At 47.8% G+C, this 18,760-nt stretch overlaps 1 protein-coding gene across 5 annotated transcripts in view; it reads right to left on the bottom strand.

Annotated features, from left to right (window-relative positions):
* PRMT7 (protein arginine methyltransferase 7) overlaps nt 1-18,760 on the bottom strand; it is a 96,750-nt gene that overhangs the window by 53,821 nt on the left and 24,169 nt on the right. For 2 of the 5 annotated variants that reach the window (XM_045890854.3, XM_054511277.2), the window contains 10 exons: nt 17,331-17,443; nt 13,716-13,957; nt 13,311-13,491; nt 8,142-8,269; nt 7,567-7,702; nt 6,494-6,577; nt 5,684-5,731; nt 4,953-5,042; nt 1,244-1,405; nt 54-128 (listed from right to left, as the gene is read on the bottom strand). In XM_045890854.3, coding sequence (XP_045746810.1) covers nt 54-128; nt 1,244-1,405; nt 4,953-5,042; nt 5,684-5,731; nt 6,494-6,577; nt 7,567-7,702; nt 8,142-8,269; nt 13,311-13,491; nt 13,716-13,957; nt 17,331-17,443 — 1,259 coding nt within the window. Of the gene's footprint in view, nt 1-53; nt 129-1,243; nt 1,453-1,495; nt 1,732-4,952; nt 5,043-5,683; nt 5,732-6,493; nt 6,578-7,566; nt 7,703-8,141; nt 8,270-13,310; nt 13,492-13,715; nt 13,958-17,330; nt 17,444-18,760 lie in introns of those variants that run through there. The other 3 variants (XM_064580699.1, XM_064580698.1, XM_064580697.1) reach the window with 2 other exon arrangements.

An 18,760-nucleotide genomic window follows, 5' to 3' on the forward strand; every position in this document is an offset into this window, starting at 1 on the left:
CACACGGAGTGGGTGGGTGGGACCCTGCAGGGAGGAACTGTGGCCCCACGTACCTTAATCATGTCATCCATGATGTGCACATCAAAGCCTTCGCAGTCACCACAGGGACTCCGGATCCGCCACAGGTCCTGTGAGGAAGGCACAGCCCTTATCGACACCCAGCTGGGGATGGACATCACAGGTTCCGTAGGACAGCACGCCGGCATCCACACCCACCCACAGACACGGAAGCATGGTTGCAAGAGCAAGAAGGGTCAGTGAAGTCGGGCTTGGGGTGCCCCGGCCCCAAACCTGAGACACACCTTGCTGTTCCCGCACACATGGAAGAGACCCCAAGGTCAAAGGGGCTCAGAGATTTCAAGGATCCAGGATGGTCATTCAAATCTGCCAGGTCTCAAATGACCCCAAGTCCTCACCTACAAGGGACAATCTGCCAGAGCCACTGGGATGGGTTTTTTGGGGGAAGAAATCTGTAAACTAGCTCCTGAGGCTCTGCACCTATGAACACAGCACGAGGACAATGGGAGGGAGGGGACCAAAAGTGCACACAGGCCAACCAATTTTGTGTCCCATTTCCAGGATATATGCCTGGGAATGAGCGTCATTCCCACATTCCCTCCTGGGCCATGAAAGCCAGAACTCCCGTGGAAATCTCATGAGGTAAATAAACAACACGGAAGAAATGCCCAGAAAATAAGCGACAGAGCCATTGAGCTACCAATGGATGAAACTGCTCTAATCAAAGAAATATCAAAGGAGGTTCACTCTACTTCTCAGGTTGAAAGCATTTCAAAATCCTTTTAAGAAGAAACACCTTTCCCAAAATGATTTTGTGACTGGTTCTGCTTTGATGAGAAAATTAAAATGAAGCTCTTCAATTTTTTCTTGCATAAAGAAGCTGACTTTCCATCTCAAAATGCTTTTAACAACTGGAGCGTCAGCTCTTAGTAAGAGCAGAGCGAACCACGCGAAATGTCTTCTGAAACTCTTCATTTATGTTTTTTAATTATTCTGATAAAGGATAACTAAAATGACAACACACAGCCACTTCCATTTTGTATGCCAAATTATTGCATTTGTACAAAGGCAAGCCTTTTCCATTCAACCCTGCAGTGTGCTAATACAGAAAAGGACAGACTCCTACCATGAGGACTCACACTGCTCCACCTGCACCCAAGATCTCTGCAAGAAAACAAGGGCCCTCACCTCCCAGCCCTTCTGCAACAACTTGTGGGTGGCCTACCCTGAACTCCACGACCACAGCGTGCAGCGAGGCAGCCTGGGGCATCACCACAGCACCGGGCCCCAACTGCTGGTCCACAGCGGTCCGCACATACCAGAAGTAGAGGTTGTGCCATGGCAGCAGGCTGGTGGTGAAGAACGGCTCCCCCAGCAGGAGAGAGACCTGGCAATCAGAGCAGGAAGCAGGACCAAGGCGTCAGAATGATCCAGCTAAAGAGTGAAGGCACATTACAAGTTTCATGGGAAACACGGAACTAAAAAGGCATTCATTCACTTACTCAGGCGACCAATGAGCATGCCAGGTCTGCCCCTGCCCTGAAGGACACAAAGATGAGAAGCAGACAAGAGCCCCGCCCTCAGGAGCGCAGAGAGGTGAAGAGGGGATCCTTGTATGGCACGGTAAGCTTTGCCAGTCAGAGGCGAGGAAGGGACGGACATGTGGAGGGAGCCCAGACGGAACAGCATCAGGAAGGCTTCCTGAATGGCATCCTGTAGGCAGATCCCCACTCGGAGCTTATCATGACAAACTGTTACCAGTGCTCCTCCAGCAGGCTGCCTCACTAGATTCTGAGCACCACAAAAGCGGGGACGTTGGCAGCACAGTATCCCCGGCACCCTGCAAAGTGCTGGCCCCGAGCAGATGGTCAGTAAATGTTTGCCAAGTAAATGAACAAACACATGAATAGGAGTCAGAAAAGCAAAGGACCGGGGATTCGAACACAGGGATGCAGGGGCAAAAGCATGGGTATGAGAGCAAGGCCCTTCGGGAGCTTGTTACACAAGTAAACAGGGTAGAATTGGTAAAGGGTGAGGCCAGAGAAGTGAGGCCAGAGGAGCTAAGTAGCCCAAAGGCAGCTGATGGCAGGCCAAGGGGACTGGACCCTTTCCTGGAGGTAAGAGGGGATCTCTAAATGCTTTCATCAGGGGTTCAAATGGAAGGGATGTGTGTTAAAAAGAGCCCTCTGAACAACCAAGAAGCATGTGGAGACCCACCCGCAGGGAGCATGGGCATAGGAGAGGACTTGGCTGAGTACTGCAATGGACCAAGCAAGGAGCAGGGAGTGTACAGAAGGAAGGACTGGGAGACGCGACAGATGCTGAAGAGACAGGGTACCCAGGGCTGGGCCCAAGCAGAAGGGCAGCAAGGGAGGGGCCAATGTAAGATGACACCTGGTGTCCAGCTGAGGTAAGTAAGATGCAGAAGGAAACACTGAAGACAGAAAAGAGTTGGCCCTGCAACACTGGAACAAGGCAAGAAAGTCTGGTCTCACCCCTTCTAGTCACCACCCTAGTGACCTGGAGGCTAGCCAGTGTGCCATTAGCAGTGGCTTACAGAACTGGAGGATTTTTTTAATCCTCATCTATGAGAAGGACAAAAAAAAGTGCAACTTGTACTGAGCGTTCAGACAGCGACATTCATAGCAGCCAAAAAGTAGAAACAACCCAAGTGTCCAGCAACTGCTGAACAGATAAAACAAAATGTGGTCTATCCACACAATGGAATATTCTTCAGCAATAAAAAGAAATGTAGTACTGATTTATGCTACAACATGGATGAACCTTGAAAGAAGCCAGTCACAAACAGACTACACATTTCATATGATTCCATTTATGTGACTGTCCAGAATCAACAAATCCCTGGACAAAAAGTAGATTGGAGGTTGCCTAGGGTTTGGGAAGATTGGGGGCTAATGGGCACAGGGTTTCTTTTTAGGTGATAAAAATGTTCTAAAACCGACTGTAGTGATGATTTTACAACCTTATGAATACACTAAATCACTGAATTTCACACTTTAAAGTGGGTAAATTGTATGGTATGTGAATTATATCTCAAAAACACTTTCTTAAAAAAAAAAAAAAAAGGCATGGGGGGGGAAAATCGGCAAAAGAAAAGCTATGTCACCAAACTAGACATGCAACAGCTACTGAGCACGTGGAAAGGTGTTCAACATCATTAGTCATTAGGCAAATACTAATCAAAATTATGAGACATTGCCCGCTAAAATGACCATAATAAAAATGACAGACAGTACCAACTGTTGATAAAGATACAGAAAAATTGGAACTTTCATACATGTTACTAGTGGGGGTGTAAAATGGTATAGCTGCTTTGGACAACAGTGTAGCAGTATCTTAAAAAGTTAAACAAAAATACCACACAACCCAGCAATTCCAAGCCTACACATCTAAGAGAATTAAAAACATAAATCTTCACAAAGAGCTATATATCAATGCTCACAGCAGCCATGGGAGCGCCTAGCTGGTTCAATCAGAGGGCATGGGACTCTTGATCTCAGGGTCATGATTTTGAGCCCCACGTCGGGCACAGAGATTACTTGAATAAATAAAACTTTTAAACAAGTTTAAATTAAAAAAATCTAGCTGCATCAGTTCCCTCCTAAAACTAAAAAGAAAGAAAGAAAGGAAGGAAGAAAAAGAAATGTTCACAGCAGCATTATTTTAAAGACCAAAAATAGTTTTTGAAACAACCCAAATATCCACCAACAGGTGAATGGAGAAACAAAATGCGGCATGGCATAATATTCAGCATTAAAAAGGAATAAAATACTGACACATTCTACAACATGGATGAACCTCAAAGGTGTGACCAGTGAAAGAAGCCCAACACTAAAGACCACATATTGTTTTATTCCACTTATATGAAATGCCCAGAAAAAACAAACGTATAGACAGAAACCAGATCAGTGCTTGCCTGGGGTTAGGGGCTAGGTGATGGAAATGCTCTAAAACTAGAATGTGCGATAGCTGTACAACTCTACAAATTTACTAAAAATCACTGAATTGCACACTTGAAATGGGTTAATTTTATGGTATGTCAACTCTCAGTAAAGCTGTTTAAAAACAAAAAAAGGTGGCAAAGAAAGATGATCGATTCCAGCTTGAAGGGCCTGTGGGATATGTAAGGAAAGCTATCCAGATGGCACTTGGACAGAACAGATTTGCAGACCCAGCTTTGGCAGCCAAAGATTCCCTTATGGGAAAGGACATGATCACCCAGAGAGAAGACAGAGAGGGAGAGGGCAGGGGGAGGGGCAGAGGCAGAGAGAGAAATTTAAGCAGACTCTCCATGAGGGCGGGACTCGACCCCATGACCCTGAGATCATGAGGTGAGCCGAAACCAAGAGTCGGAAGCTCAACCGACTGAGCCACCCTTTTAGGCGCCCCTAAAAAAAGCAGTCTCTTAAGGACCTAAAAAGAAATGTGTTAAGAAGGCCTCTGGGTCATGAGGGTCCAGGAGCTGGTGAGAGGAAATGTGCGGGAAGACTGTTTAGTGTCTCAGGTCACTAGGGGTGGGAGTAGTTTCAGAGGCACACGGGGCGGGGTGGGGGTGGTCAGAAGACCAACTGTGGGAGACAGACGATCAGAAGATCAACCACAGTGGTGGCAGAAAGCAGAAAGGCGAACCAAAATACAGGAGCAAAGGGAGCTGGAGCGCTGTAAAGGGGTAAGGCAGAGAGGACACAACACGCTGCTATTCATCCCAACAGAGCCACCCTCCCTCGGACGCAGCAGAGACCAGCTAGAGTTGAGAGCAGTGCACAAATGTGCATGCCAGGCATCTGTGCCTCGCCTGGCCTTGTGGCTGAGACAGGTGTGGGAGCCAGCATGCAGCCGAGAGAAGAGAAGGGGGCGCTCAGGCCAGCACAGTGCTGTGCTGTCCCTGCAGGGACACAGCCCTCGCCACTCACCTTTTTACCCTTCAAGTCTGCAGACGTTACCAATTCAGGCCGTTTCTCTATTATGTTAATTTTATCTTCCAAGTGGTTAGCCTTGAAAATCTTAACAAGAAAAAAAAATGAAAGTATTGTTTTTGTCCAGGAAAAAAAACATCTCAAAGTTGCCTTGTCTGTTTGCAGTTTTCTGGGCAAATAGTTCTGGAGGACCACTTTTATCTGCTTTGTGAAAATTCTCTCCTCCAGGGGCATCCTGTGCACCAAAGATGAGATCACTAGCAAAATGTTGTAAGAGCAAAAGAAATTTCTTGCAGGAATATGAGCAGGACTCAACAACAGGCTTGTAGTTCTGGGAGTTTCCTTTAGAGAGGAAGAAATCAAAACCAATCACTGGCCAGGGGGAGAAATACCATCACAGAACCAACCAGCCAGGCCAGTCTGTGAGCAGTGACTCCCTGGACACTGGGTTGCATAAACAAATCATAAATTCATTGTATCACTGCAAACATTTTAGTTTTGTTAGTTTTATGTGAAGTGAGGAGAAAAGCCATAAAAAGAAAGCAGAGTCTGAATGTTTGCTGCTATCCAGGGACAGCCCGAGAAGACTCCCGAGCCAGCTCTCAAGATGGAGGGCTTCTCACTAGCTCCCGTAGTGCCGGCACGGCACCAAAGCGATCAGTCCCAGACACAGGAAGGCAGGCCCTCCCCCGCCCCCCCCCATCAGTTCCGTAACAATTACCACTTACTTTTCTCATCAGTCTGTGCGAAGCTGCTGAGTTCTCTACTGTAAATACCTAAAGAGAATACATGTCCTTAGTTGTGGGAGATTCACTTGACAGAGAAAGAAATTAAACACCAACATGATCACTCCAAGGCATAAGGTACCACCAAACCAAGTCTACCTGTGCTCATTACCCACGAGAACAGCACCCCCTTTCTTCTTTTTCCAAAGACTTTGAGAGACAGAGTGGGGGGGGAGGAGGAAGGGCAGAGGGAGAGGGAGAAACGGACTCCGTGCTGAGCATGGAGGCCACACAGGGCTTGATCCTCTGACCCTGAGATCATGACCTGAGCACTTAACTGACTGAGCCACCCAGGCGTCCCTGCACCCCCTCTTTCTGCACTGACCCTAGCAAGGTGCAGATGCAGACACCCGAGCTGCAGCTCTATGGGAACAGCTACAGCCTGACTCCTGCCTGCACACGGAGGCGAGCAACCCCAAAGCCCCCACATCCGGGCGCCTGGGTGGCTCAGTTGGTTAGGTGACTGCCTTCGGCTCAGGTCATGATCCTGGAGTCCCTGGATCGAGTCCCGCATCGGGCTCCCTGCTCGGCGGGGAGTCTGCTTCTCCCTCTGACCCTCCCCCCTCTCATGTGCTTGCTCTCTCTCTCAAATAAATAAATAAAATCTTTAAAAAAAAAAAAAAAAAAGCCCCCACATCCTTGGCAGCTGTGCTTGCAAAGAGCCCGAGTCACAGAACTGTGTACCCAGACCACGCAACATTCGAACTCAAGAGCTGCCTTTAGGAAGCTAGCAGAAAGGCACGTGTCCAGTACCTGCTCTGCCCCAAGGTGATGGGCCAGCAAGGAGAGCAGACTGCCGTCACTGACACACAGGCACACGCTGGCCGGCTTCAGCACCTGCAGGAGAACCACCACCTCAACACAGGTTTGCTTATAGTAGGTCAAGAAATTCTTGTTGGCACGCTCACAGAAACGCTTCCCTTCTCCTGACCCCACCAACTCACTCTGTGATCCTTCAATCCGATTCTATACCCTCAACACCCAGCTGGATCTTCTTGTGTCCCCACAGTCATGCTTACCTTCCAGGCATTACGCAGCGCCCGCCCTCCAGTGTACCCACCTCACCCACCTCTCCCCACCCAGACCTCACTGTCAGGAAAGACTCCTCAAGCTGTCCTAGAAGGCCCAGCTGAAGACCTGCTCCACTTGCTGGAGGCCACCTCCCAGTCTACAACAAGCCTCTTCCCTCTCTGGTCGCAGCACAGACAACTGTGGGCCTGACGAGTGACTTGCCAAAGGCAGGGATTACTTTCCAGATCCCAGATCCCTTTGAGAGAAACGTAAGACAGCTGGGATCTTCCCTCCTGCAAAAATGCATGCATTTGCATATGTGCACACATAGTTCTGCATACAACTCCAAGAGGTCCAAGAGACACCCCTCCAAACCCTGTGTGTGGTCCTGGCCTGAGAGACCCCTGCTATAGGCAGCAGGGAGCAAAGGTTTTTAGGCAGGACAGTTATATAACCAGATTCATATTTTAGAAAATTTTAGAAAGGAGGGAGATAAAAGGAAGGATGGGGTGGCTGAATCCACTGGGATCATCCACAGGGACTGCTAGTGACCACAAAGGCGACGTGTTTAGAGGGACAAAGGCAGGGGCCGAGGTGAGGCTCCCAGGGAGAGGCTCTCCCAGGAGAGCAGAAAACTAGCCCTCAGGAAGTCCGGTAACACGCTCCCTGGCTCACCACCTGAGGGCCCACCCAGAAGCCACCTGAAGACCAGGAAGCACAGAAATCAAAACCAACAAACTATAAGCAAGCAATGAGCTGGGGCCCATGGGACTAACTCCTTCTTGCCTATAACCACCCAGGGGCTGGACACTGACCGTCCTCAGGGCCTGGACGTATTGGTCAGTTCTGTCCTGATCATTGATCTCTCCAAACCGAGGCCGGTTCCAGAGCAGGTGAGCTTGGCAGTCGCACACAGGGCGTGCTGGGTAGACTCTCCCATTTTTTTCGGGGCTAGGCCAGGAAATGAACAGATGGACACATATGATGAGCGTGACCTGCTAGGCACTGGCAGGCATAAAGGCATGGCACAGGGATCTGCCCAGTAGAACTGAGATGGTCCATGGTGGGCACATCCTCTAGAGGGCATGGGTCTAGGAGCTGGCTTACAAATGGGCATTAGGGATTAGAGGGCCCCCCAATTCAAGACTTCTCATCTAGGGCTCTTCCAAATGGGGGCCCCGCAACCGGGACAGCCTCTTCTAGTACAGGACAATGGGCGCTAACACATCCAGTCACAAAACTTTTACTCTTATTTCATTCTGTTCAGACACAAACCTGCCCACTCGTGCCTCTACAGGGTCTATAAGGCGAACTTACGTAAGTGCACAGTGTCACCGGCCCAGGGCACCGCCGCCGCCCCCCCCCCCCCCCAACAAGACTCAGGACATACCTGGTCTTCTGGAGGCTGTACCATACACAATAGTCGTCGTGGTGGGCTACCAGGCAGAGGCTTGAGCCTTGGACAACGGGCTCTTCTTGTGGCAGGAAGTACACACACTGCATCCAGTGGTCCCGCCACTGAAACAGGGAACAGAGAATCAGGTGTCCCCAAGCTGCAAAAAGAGCAACGCTTCTAATTCAGGAGTCAAAATCCAAGCCCAAAACCCACTTGCAGGGAGACCATGCTGTGGACTACAGATGCCTACTCTTGAAAGAAGAAAATTCTCAAGTAAGAGAGGCTAATGGCTGGAAAGCTTGCTGGAATGCTACTGGCTTTAGAAAGATACAATGCAGCCCAGGGTAGCAGTCTTCAAGAGGAGTTCAGGACAGGTGACTCTGTCCCATGTACGTGCGTGGCTACGTGTGCATGCCTCCACCTCACGTGTGTGTGTGTGTGTGTGTGTGTGTGTGTGTGTGTACGTATAGGCAAGGAAGACGGGAAGCAGAGAGGGAAGATGGGGGAGAGAGAGAAAACAAACATAGCAAATGTTAACAATTGGGAAATTTAAGTAAAGGGCATATCAGTGTTTATTTTCATTTATTCTGTGGGTTTAGAATTTTTCAAAATAAAAAGTTGAGAAAATAGTACAGAAAGGTCTTGTTCTGTTTATTCTTTTGAATTCAAGTTTTAGGGGCGCCTGGGTGGCTCAATCAGTTAAGCCTCCAACTCTTGATCTCAGGACCATGAGTTCAAGCCCTGTGTTGGGCTCCATGCCTAGTGCAGTGCACTTATTAAAAAATAAATAAATAAAAATAAAATAATATAATATAAAATAGTTTTTAAAGACCTGGAATACTCTAAATTGTGAAACGGTTTACAATGATCCAGAGTCAACTTTTAATAAGCTATACTCATCCTTTTTCACACTACAAATCCCACATACAGGATTCTTTGCTAAGAAAAAACAAAGGAAAAAAGCTATATTCACATGAACACCCTTATTACAGATTTAGACTAGCAAAACCTGGCCCCGACCCAAATGTCCAGCAGCTCAGAAATGGATCTACAAGTCCTTATACAGAATATCAGCGGACACTAAAGATGGTAACTGAAAACGAGTGCAGCATGAAAATACAGAAATCAGCACCGACAATCTCATGTATGTGGAAAGAGATCAAAAGAAGGAAGTTCTTCACAGTGATAGGACCCTGAGTGACTTTGGATTCATTTTTGTTTTACACAAGGAGGTTTATTACTCTTATAGTCTTTAGCCTCTTTTTATTTTTTTAAACCTCTTTTTAAAAAAGAAAGAACTATCCTAAAAAGTGGATATCTAGTGCAATTCTGACGAGACAAGTGTGTGCTCATTCTCTGTCATCAGCAGGAACTAAGAAAAACTTGGTCCCTGGGGAGACTCCCAGAGCACCGCTGGGTGCGGATGCAAACAGAGCTGAAACCAGCCCCACTTCACAGGAACACATTCTGCCCTACCTAGATTTGAATTTAACTGAAAGGCAGGTGAACGACATTCCCAGATTATCTAAAATGTCTACCTGAACATAAGTTAGAAAATGACAATGTAACTAGACACATTATAGAACAAGTAAACGCTAACAAGGAGGAAAAAATCGATTCTCTAAAACCTGTTGTTCATTCCTTACTGTGCAAACTGACCCACAGACAAGAGAAGCCTTCCCCAATAAGGCTCTCTGACCATCACGTCCTCACAAGCCAGCCTCCCAGGTCCGAACGCTAAAGGGATGCTGACTGAACCCACTGGCCGAGGTGAGATAGACTGAATATATTTCAGACCAAGAGCAGTTTAGTGAAGTCATGAGGGAGATCCATTAGCAGCTCTTCAAATTTCTTTTTTCTTTCTTTCTTTCTTTTTTAGATTTTATTTATTTGAGAGAGAATGAGAGAGCATGAGAGATGAGAGAGAGGAGGGTCAGAGGGAGAAGCAGACTCCCTGCTGAGCAGGGAGCCCGATGTGGGACTCGATCCCGGGACTCCAGGATCATGACCTGAGCCGAAGGCAGCTGCCCAACCAACTAAGCCACCCAGGCACCCGCAGCTCTTCAAATTTCTAACAGTCCATAAGTCACCGCCAATAAAGGAAGGACACAAACCCATCAGGAGACAAGCACCCACCATTGCTGCCTAGACAGGAGGCCCTGCTCCAATCACTGGGTCGGGCTTCAGTCTCAGTTTGGGCATTATGGGGCTACCCAGCACGTCTTGTATGAGGATTGAAGGAAAAAAATAAACCTAGTAGTGATGAGGGAGCAGAAGGCTAGCTGAAGCATAAGCTGACCTTGCAACCTTCCCCCACCCCCTACTTCTGGGTGGGACATGTGACAGTCTTCCAGGAATCTCCCTAATATATTAATGTTAACACTTTGCTAGAGGGGAAAACAACCTTAACTTGACAATGGCAGGCCTCCGGTATCTTGTAGGTGGGGCGTCTTTAGCATATGAATGTTCTTCTGAAACCTCCCTTTTCCTTAACTTCCCCCAACTCCCAAGTATATAATCACCACTCCTCAAGACCCCAGGGCAGGAGCTCTTTTTACCCACGGGTCCTGTCTCCGTGCTTTAATAAAACCCATTTTGCACCAAAGACGTCTCAAGAACTCTTTCTTGGTCTTCAGCTCCAGACCTCACCCCACTAAACCTCACCTATATTCCAAAACATCAGCAGCACTGTGAAGATATGCAAATAAAAGTATTAGCATTTTATATTCTTATGCTAATTTTGTATACATCACTCTCCCAGAGAGGAAGCTAGCAGCCCAGTGTCCACCTCAATTCTGCGGGTGAATTCTGACCAGCCCCTCCCACCCCCAAACACTCGCTCAGCCTGCGGAAGACCCCCTGAAGACCAGGCTGTGCAGAGTTCATTTGCACTGCCTGGAGGCACACCCGGCCAAGGCCAAGCAACTGGAGGGGAGAGGGGCGAGGGGGCACCTCACAAGCCCGGGGGTCGGGGGTTACCAACTGCAATCCTGCAGCAGTCATGACCCTTTGGCCTAAGCAGTAACTCAGGGGGCAGGGGAGCAGCTAAGGCCATCCCCCAATGTCACCCTGCGAACCCTAGAACAAGCAGGCCAGCAATCAAGATAAATCCAGTGCCCAGCAAGTGGTAACAGGACAACAGAATACAGAGAGAATGGTGCCCAGGGACTCCCAGGTAGAGAAGGGATTGTTTTTTTTTGGAAATGTTGGTGAAGTTGGTGGGGTCTGGAGCCAATGGCTGAGACGTCTCCCGTGCAAAATGTTGGTTTATTAAAGCACGGCGACAGGACCCCCGGGCAGAAAAAGCTGTTGCACCAGGGCTGTGAGGCGTGGCTGATTATGTACCTGGGAGTTGGGGGCAGTAAGGAAAAGGGAGATTTCAAAAGGATTTTCATATGCTAAAGAGGACCTCCAAGATACTGGAGGCCTTGCCATTGTCAAGTTAAGGTTGTTGTTCCCTCTAGTAAAGCATTAACACTAAGACAGCTGTGACTTTCCTGCTGGAGTTTAGGTTATTGATAACAATGTTTTTATTGATAAGAATGCTTTTTTCTTGTAAATCACAAAAACATTTTGTAAACTGAGGGAGACTCTTGTCTTTAGATCTCTATTAGTTAACCATTTGTTTTTCCTTCCCTTAGCTTTAGGGCAGCAGGAGTGCCTGAGGAATGTCACACAGAGCCCACCTGGGGGTGGGAATGGGGGTTGCGGGGGTGTCAGCTTGTGCTTTGTCCTGAGTTTGCCTTCTGCTCCCTCATCAGAAGGAAGGTTTGATTTCTCAGCCCTGAAGCACCTTTCCCACTTTTTCCCCCTTTGAGTGTGTGTATAGAGGGTAAACAACACATGCATTCTTTTCAGGAGAGAAAATTGAAAAGATATGAAAGGGTCATGGAGTGAAAAGTAAGTTTCCTTTCTACCCCTAACCTCCTGCCCTCTTCCCAGAAGCAATCATTTTTACCAATTTCCGTAAATTCTTCCAAAGATATTCTTACACACACCCACCACACACGTAAACTCAAACACATATATTCTCATCTTTGATAATATGAATGTTGGCATGCCACATTGTTCTGCACCTCTATTTTTGTATCACTTAATGATCATCCTGGAGATTGTTCTCCATCAGTGCTAAGGGACCTGCCTCACCCTCTGAATGGATATAGGACAACAGACTTAGCCAGTCCCCTACTGGTGGCTTCTAGATTGCTCCAGTCTTTTTTATCAGATCAGGGCTGTAGTGAGTATCCTGGCACACATGTCATCATACACATATGCAACTCTACCCAGAGCCCAAAAGTCTAGAGGTGGTGTCCCTTCCCATGGTGACAGATTGGGTGTCCCCACAATCCACGGACGCTCTGATGTTCACCGGCCTGCTTTTCACCACAGCTCCACCCAGAGCACGTCACCAAACTTTCTGAACTTTATCACTAACAGGTGGAAAATAATGTCTCACTGAAGTTTACATCTGCACTACTCTTATAAGTGAGGCTGAACAGCTTTTTGCATGTTAAAACCCTGCACTTCCTTTTTTGTAGTTCACATCCTCCACCCACTTCCTATTAAACTAGAAAAGATTTTGAGGCCATGGAAAATGAGGCTGTAGACAGACTGCAGTCCTCCATTCCAAGCTGAGCTGAGGCCCCTGGGATTACAAAGGGGCAAGGGGTGGGGGCTCTGAGTGTGGCTGTGCTAGGACTTGGGGGAGCCAGCACACCAAAGCTTCCCTGTGGCCCCCTGTCTGCTGGCGCCACACATGAACTTGGCCGAGACGTCTGTTTTCTATTTAACGATAGGTAGCCCTGCCTTTTGTTTTTGTTTTTTTGTAACTCTTCTCTAACGGACACCTGGATGACTCAGTCAGTTGAGCAGCGGACTCTTGGTTTCAGCTCAGGTCATGCTTTCAGGGCCATAGGGACTGCCTGTGTCAGGCTCCACACTCAGCGGGAAGCCTGCTTCTCTCCCTCTGACTGCCGCTCCCCCTGCTTGTGCTCTCTTTCACTGAGTCATATAAATAAATAAAATCTTAAAAAAAAAATCCTGACCTAGTCCTTCTGTCTCTAAATTCCTGTGAATCTAAGGTTCAACATGCTACTTTCCCACAATGAAAAGTGGACATGTTTCCTAATTTACATGAAAACATGCTCAACTCCTGCCTCTTACCTGGAGCTCCTCTGGGTCTGAGTGTGCCCAGAAGGGAGCCATGGTGCACTTGATCTTCCCCTCAGGGTCCATTTCAATGTCCCACCAGGAGAGAACCACCTGAGCTCGGCCAGATGCCAGAGGTTCAAACTGCCGGCTGTGACAGGCTGCTGAGCTACTGACTTGCTTGCTAAAGTCCACACTGTGGAATAATACACAGGAACTTAAGCATATTTTAAGCTCACATACTCCATTTTTAAGCTTTTACGGTGACATCACCAGCAATGAGACTTGTCTGCAATGGACTCCCGCCTTCAGAAGCAGGTGACATCAGCCAGATTTCCTTCTGACTCATAAAGAACTTCTAAAGACCCCAATTCCACCAAATATCTCAAAGCACCGTTGGCTGGGGCGGCTCCTTGGTACCTGAACATAGGCATCACATCACTGAGGGCACTGAAGTCAGTGGGCGACACCTGGTTCAGCTGAATGTCATAGACAGAGGGGGCACCAGGGCACCTCTCCAGTTCCAAGGGGGGGACGATGACCTGCTCTCCACGGCTGGTCTGAACGCGGACAGGAAAGAGCTTATTCCACGACCACATCCTCCGGGACTCCACCAGCTGTGCATAGACGGTTGCTCTGTGAGGTACCGCTTCACAGTTTTCCTAAGTTCATGTCACAAAAACAAAAAAGGGAAAAATAAACTGGTATATGTATTATAAAATATACCCACAGTAATTCTCATTGATCAAAAGAGGCTTGTTCCTTAATATCAGCTCGGTTGAGTAGCATCTACCGCCTTAACCACTAAAGGACGGTGAACTGTTTTTGGCCTAATGTCCTTGGGGAAGAAAAAAAAAGGAACCAGATTTCAAAAAGAACACACGTTATGCCTAGAACAATTTATGTCAGGTGAGTTCCCAACTACATGACACTCTTAAATACTTCAAAAATAACCCTTAATTGTCATCATGCTGATTAACTCCCACACCAACTTTGAAGAAAGAGTCCAAGTCTGCTAAGCAGCGATGATGGCACGGGATTCCAAGCTTCTCTTCAGCGCAGGTCTCACCCAGACACCAGAACCTTTTTATTGCATAGCCCAATGGATAAGTGTCCACCCTCAGATGATCTGGCCTCCTGGCCTCACCGGGCATGGCCCACCACTCCCCTCGCTTGGTTTTGGCTGCAGTCCCTCATCCGGTTTCCCTCCTACCTCATTCTTTCACCCGACAGCCTCTACGCAACAGACACCAGGAGCCCAGGCAAGAAGAGGACGCTCCCAGCTAGTACTGCAGGGAAATGACAGGCACGGGGTCCTGTCTCAGGACTAGAAACCTCTTGGGTCAGATGATCCTTTGCTTAGGGGCTGTTTCGTACATCATACGATGTTCACTAACATCCTCAACCTCTATCCACAAGATGCCAAGAGTGTCCCCCTCTCAGTTGTGACACCAAAAATGTCTCCAGGCATGGCTCTGGATAAGAAACACTGTTCTCCTCCTCTGGCTGCTTCACAAGGCTGTGCTTCCCCTACCCATCCTTCACAGAGACAACTCCCCAGAGACGTGGTCTGGCCCATCTCTCTCCCTCCACACACTCTCCCCTGAGGGACATCCGTCAGTCAGTCCATCTTCATTTACCAAATACCACATAGCCAAAAGCCTCTTGGTCCTCTCTATTTGTCTGACCCTCAGATAGCTCAAACTCTGTCTAAACCAAACAAATCCCCATCACCTCTCCTTCCCAAGCCTGGTCCTTCTCCCATCTTCCCATTCAATAGGGAACACCACCATCCAATCCAGTCTCCCAAGCCCCAAACCCTGGCACTGCCTCAATGCCTCCACATCTAAGTAATTACCAAGTCCTTGACCACCTTCCTCCTCCCTCAAGGCTACCTGTTCAGGCCCATTTCTCTGGTCTCAGCTGAGGTCCACCTCAGCCCCAGAGCCTGGATGACTCCAACACCTTCTAACCAGTCTTCCCGCCCCTGATCTTGCACCCCAAATGCTCTCCATGTGCCTGCCTGCATGAATCCAATGCCAATCCCCTGCTTTAAACCCTCCTGTGGCACCACACTGCCTTCTGGAGCACAGTGGCCCATCTCAGTCTAGTCCTGCCCAGCCCTCCAGCCTTAGCTCTAACCCCACCTCCCCCACTACCCATAATGCCAACAACTCACACCGCACCACCTCACCTTCCCTTGACCTCCTCTACTGAGAACGCCCCCGTATGGCAGACCAACACTTGATTACTATTCAAGACTGACTCCGCTCAAGCTTCATCTTCCTTGATGCTCCCCATCTTCCCCTACCACAGCGGGCAGGATCCCATCCCACTGACCACCATTTGAGCATACCCTCCAAATGTACTGTGATAACCTGCTCACCTATCTGCCTGCCCAGGAGCGCACCTTCATTTTCCTGGCAGTCAAAAAATGGCCTGGCAAAATGAAGGCGCTCAATAAATTTACCTTCTCAGATCAATCACTGGGTCACTCACCACCACATGGTCTATCTGTCCGACATTCCAGCATCCTGGTTGCATGACCCTCAGGAAGGCAGGAAAAGGGATCGGCAATGGAAGCCTTTGTGTAAAGCCATAACTCTTTCAAGCTCAGACACAAGGTGGGCAGATGGGGACAGTGATTAAAACAGACAACAGACACCTGGCTACACAGACCAGCTGAGAAAGGAAACTGCGGCCAGCTGCCTGCACACCTTCTTAATTATTAGATGAATTAGAGAAAGACCAATTGGACAACACTAATGTAATTTTAAACATCCTTGTGTTCTCTGTTTCAGGGATTCATCTAGTTGATGGTTTTAATGTGGAAAAATAGAAATAATTACTATCAAAGTTACTAAAAAAAGATCTGACATTTTGGAGACAAGGAGATGTCTCACACAATGTGATCACCACCACATGCTGATCGTGTGAGTAACGTGGCCTGTGGCCCCAACTGCCCTGGAAGGAGCCACATTCACTCTGGCCACACCAAACCCCCCCACACACACAGGGTCCCAGACTGGGACAGTTGCAGGCTCGCCTAGATGGTGCCCACAGGACATGTGGCAGCAAAAGAAGCAGACACTCACACCTCCCCAGCTGGCCTTTGCCTCTGGGGACATTTATGTCCATAAAAAAGCAAGATGAACGTCTCCGAGATAACACTATCAGCATGCCCCTCCCTTCTGGAAAAAACTGCCAAAGATTATCACTACCCAAATTCTTTCGCCTAGAATGATGAGAGGGCTTGGCATTCAAGGCCTTCCACCCCTCACCCTGACTTTCCACCATTAGCTCACAAGCCCGCCTAGGGGGTGTTCCCACTGACGAACTGCACAGGTCCGCTACCTGGGACACCTCCCCCTCTCCTCAAGCCTTTCCACATTCCACCTTCTCTACATATGTCCTCATCTCCTGATCCGGGCCCTCAACTGCCAGTCTGAAAACAAATGTTACTGGTGCTTCTGTCAGCCTCTCCATTTGGCCATCCAGTCCGTACCATCACTGACCAGTGTGGGTCTTAGAAACAGGAAGGAGGTCTTATATTTCTCCCAGGATGCTAGAACACCTTATACACAGGTTACATCTAAAGAATCTTTGCTGAGGGTGCCTGGGTGGCTCAGTTGGTTAAGCGACTGCCTTCGGCTCAGGTCATGATCCTGGAGTCCTAGGATCGAGTCCCGCATCGGGCTCCCTGCTCGGCAGGGAGTCTGCTTCTCCCTCTGACCCTCCCCCCTCTCATGCTCTCTGTCTCTCATTCTCTCTCTCTCAAATAAATAAATAAAAAATCTTTAAAAAAAAAAAAAAGAATCTTTGCTGAATTGAATTGAATTTGAAGACATCAACTCTAGCCTACGAAAACTGGGTAAGAGACCCAGAAGTCCTAATTAAGGAGAACCAATGTCTCCCAGGAATCAAGGGTATCCTAGGGGGTACAGGGAAGTACTGAGGGCTCAGGCTGTGCACCAATGAGACCTGTGCGAGCCAGCTGAGGTCACAGCAATGTACCCGAGGGAGGCCCCTGGTTACCTGCACAAGATGTCTGTGCGCGTGCTCATAGGATGGCAGCGCTCCCTCTCCGATCAATTCCGTGTCAAACAGCTCCGTGATCAGGATATTGGCACGGCATGGCATGTCACCATCTGAGAAACACAAGGAAACAGAAGCAAACAACTGATGAGAAAAAATATTTACAGCAAAAACGTGAAAGATAAAAGGTTAATAGATCATTACACTGAAAGCACATACATACATTCAAGTATCTAGAAATGTCACGAAACTTTCTAATGGCTCACCAAAAAACCCATTTTGATATACATATACACATCAAAACACTAGCAATTGGTAAATTTTGGTTAAGAGAATGTAGGTGTTTGTTATACCACTCTTTCAATTTTTCTGTATATTTAATATTGCAAGGGACTCACAGAACTGATAAGAAAACTATAAACACCCAAAAGGAAAACCAGGCAAAAATACAGAGACAATTCAAAACAGAAAAACTAATCAATCAAATATATGGAAAATATTTCATTCTTATTAGCAACTGGACAGATACAAATTAACAATTAAACTATTAACGTATTAGCAAAAATGATTTGAAAAGCAAAACTGAACGTCAGTCCTTCAAATATTTCTACGCTGCATGGAGGGAGAGAAAACCAAAGCTAGAGAGGCTGCATAATTCCAGTGATACTACGAGGCCCAGGATTCAGCATCACCAGTTCCTTACACTAAATCCCCCTTAAATAAGTTCGTTTCTTGATACCAAACGATCCCGCAAGTAATAGTTGTTTAGGATAGTAGGAGTAGGGGAGGTCTTTTGGCTGACTCTATTTCCTGAACCTCTGTAATGTAATGTAATGTTACTTCTACAATTTTAATTTTTAATGAGCCAAGAGACAAAATTAACTTTGGAAGGGGCTATTCATCATAGATAATTAACTGTAAACACTCCTAATGGTGCACGAATTCCAATCTGACAAAGCCCACTCATCTTCCCTACAAAAAAGACGAGTCTCATGGATAACAAAAGGGAAGAGAAGCATTAAGGAGGTTCAAAGGAGGGTGCAGTACAGACAGCGTGAACCTGAGCCTGGATCCCGCTTTCTAGCCTTGAACCCTCAGTGCTGACCATCAGTCACCTCATATGTAAGACAAGGGTAATGAGATCTGCTCCAGGTGGTGGTGGTTAGGACAGCAAAGGTAAAAGCTGTCGACTTTCTACAAAGCACCCTTGTGCTCAATGCCGTGAAAGGAGGCTGACAAGAAACGTCTGTCTCCCGGCCCAGAGACCGGCCACCCGAGGGGCACTGCCCAGCCTCTCTGATATCATGCCAAACTCGAACGGAAATACACTGTCGCAAACTGCGCCCCACCCTTACATGTCTGCTTCTCCCTCTGATGCCTCTGCCTCAGTGGACCGCACCACCAGTCACACAGCCCTGAAACCTGGGCAT

Source organism: Mirounga angustirostris, unplaced genomic scaffold, assembly GCF_029215605.1.
Source record: "Mirounga angustirostris isolate CCGP_5_RB_7025 unplaced genomic scaffold, mMirAng1.0.hap1 SCAF_16, whole genome shotgun sequence".
NCBI classification, from domain to species: Eukaryota; Metazoa; Chordata; class Mammalia; order Carnivora; family Phocidae; genus Mirounga; species Mirounga angustirostris.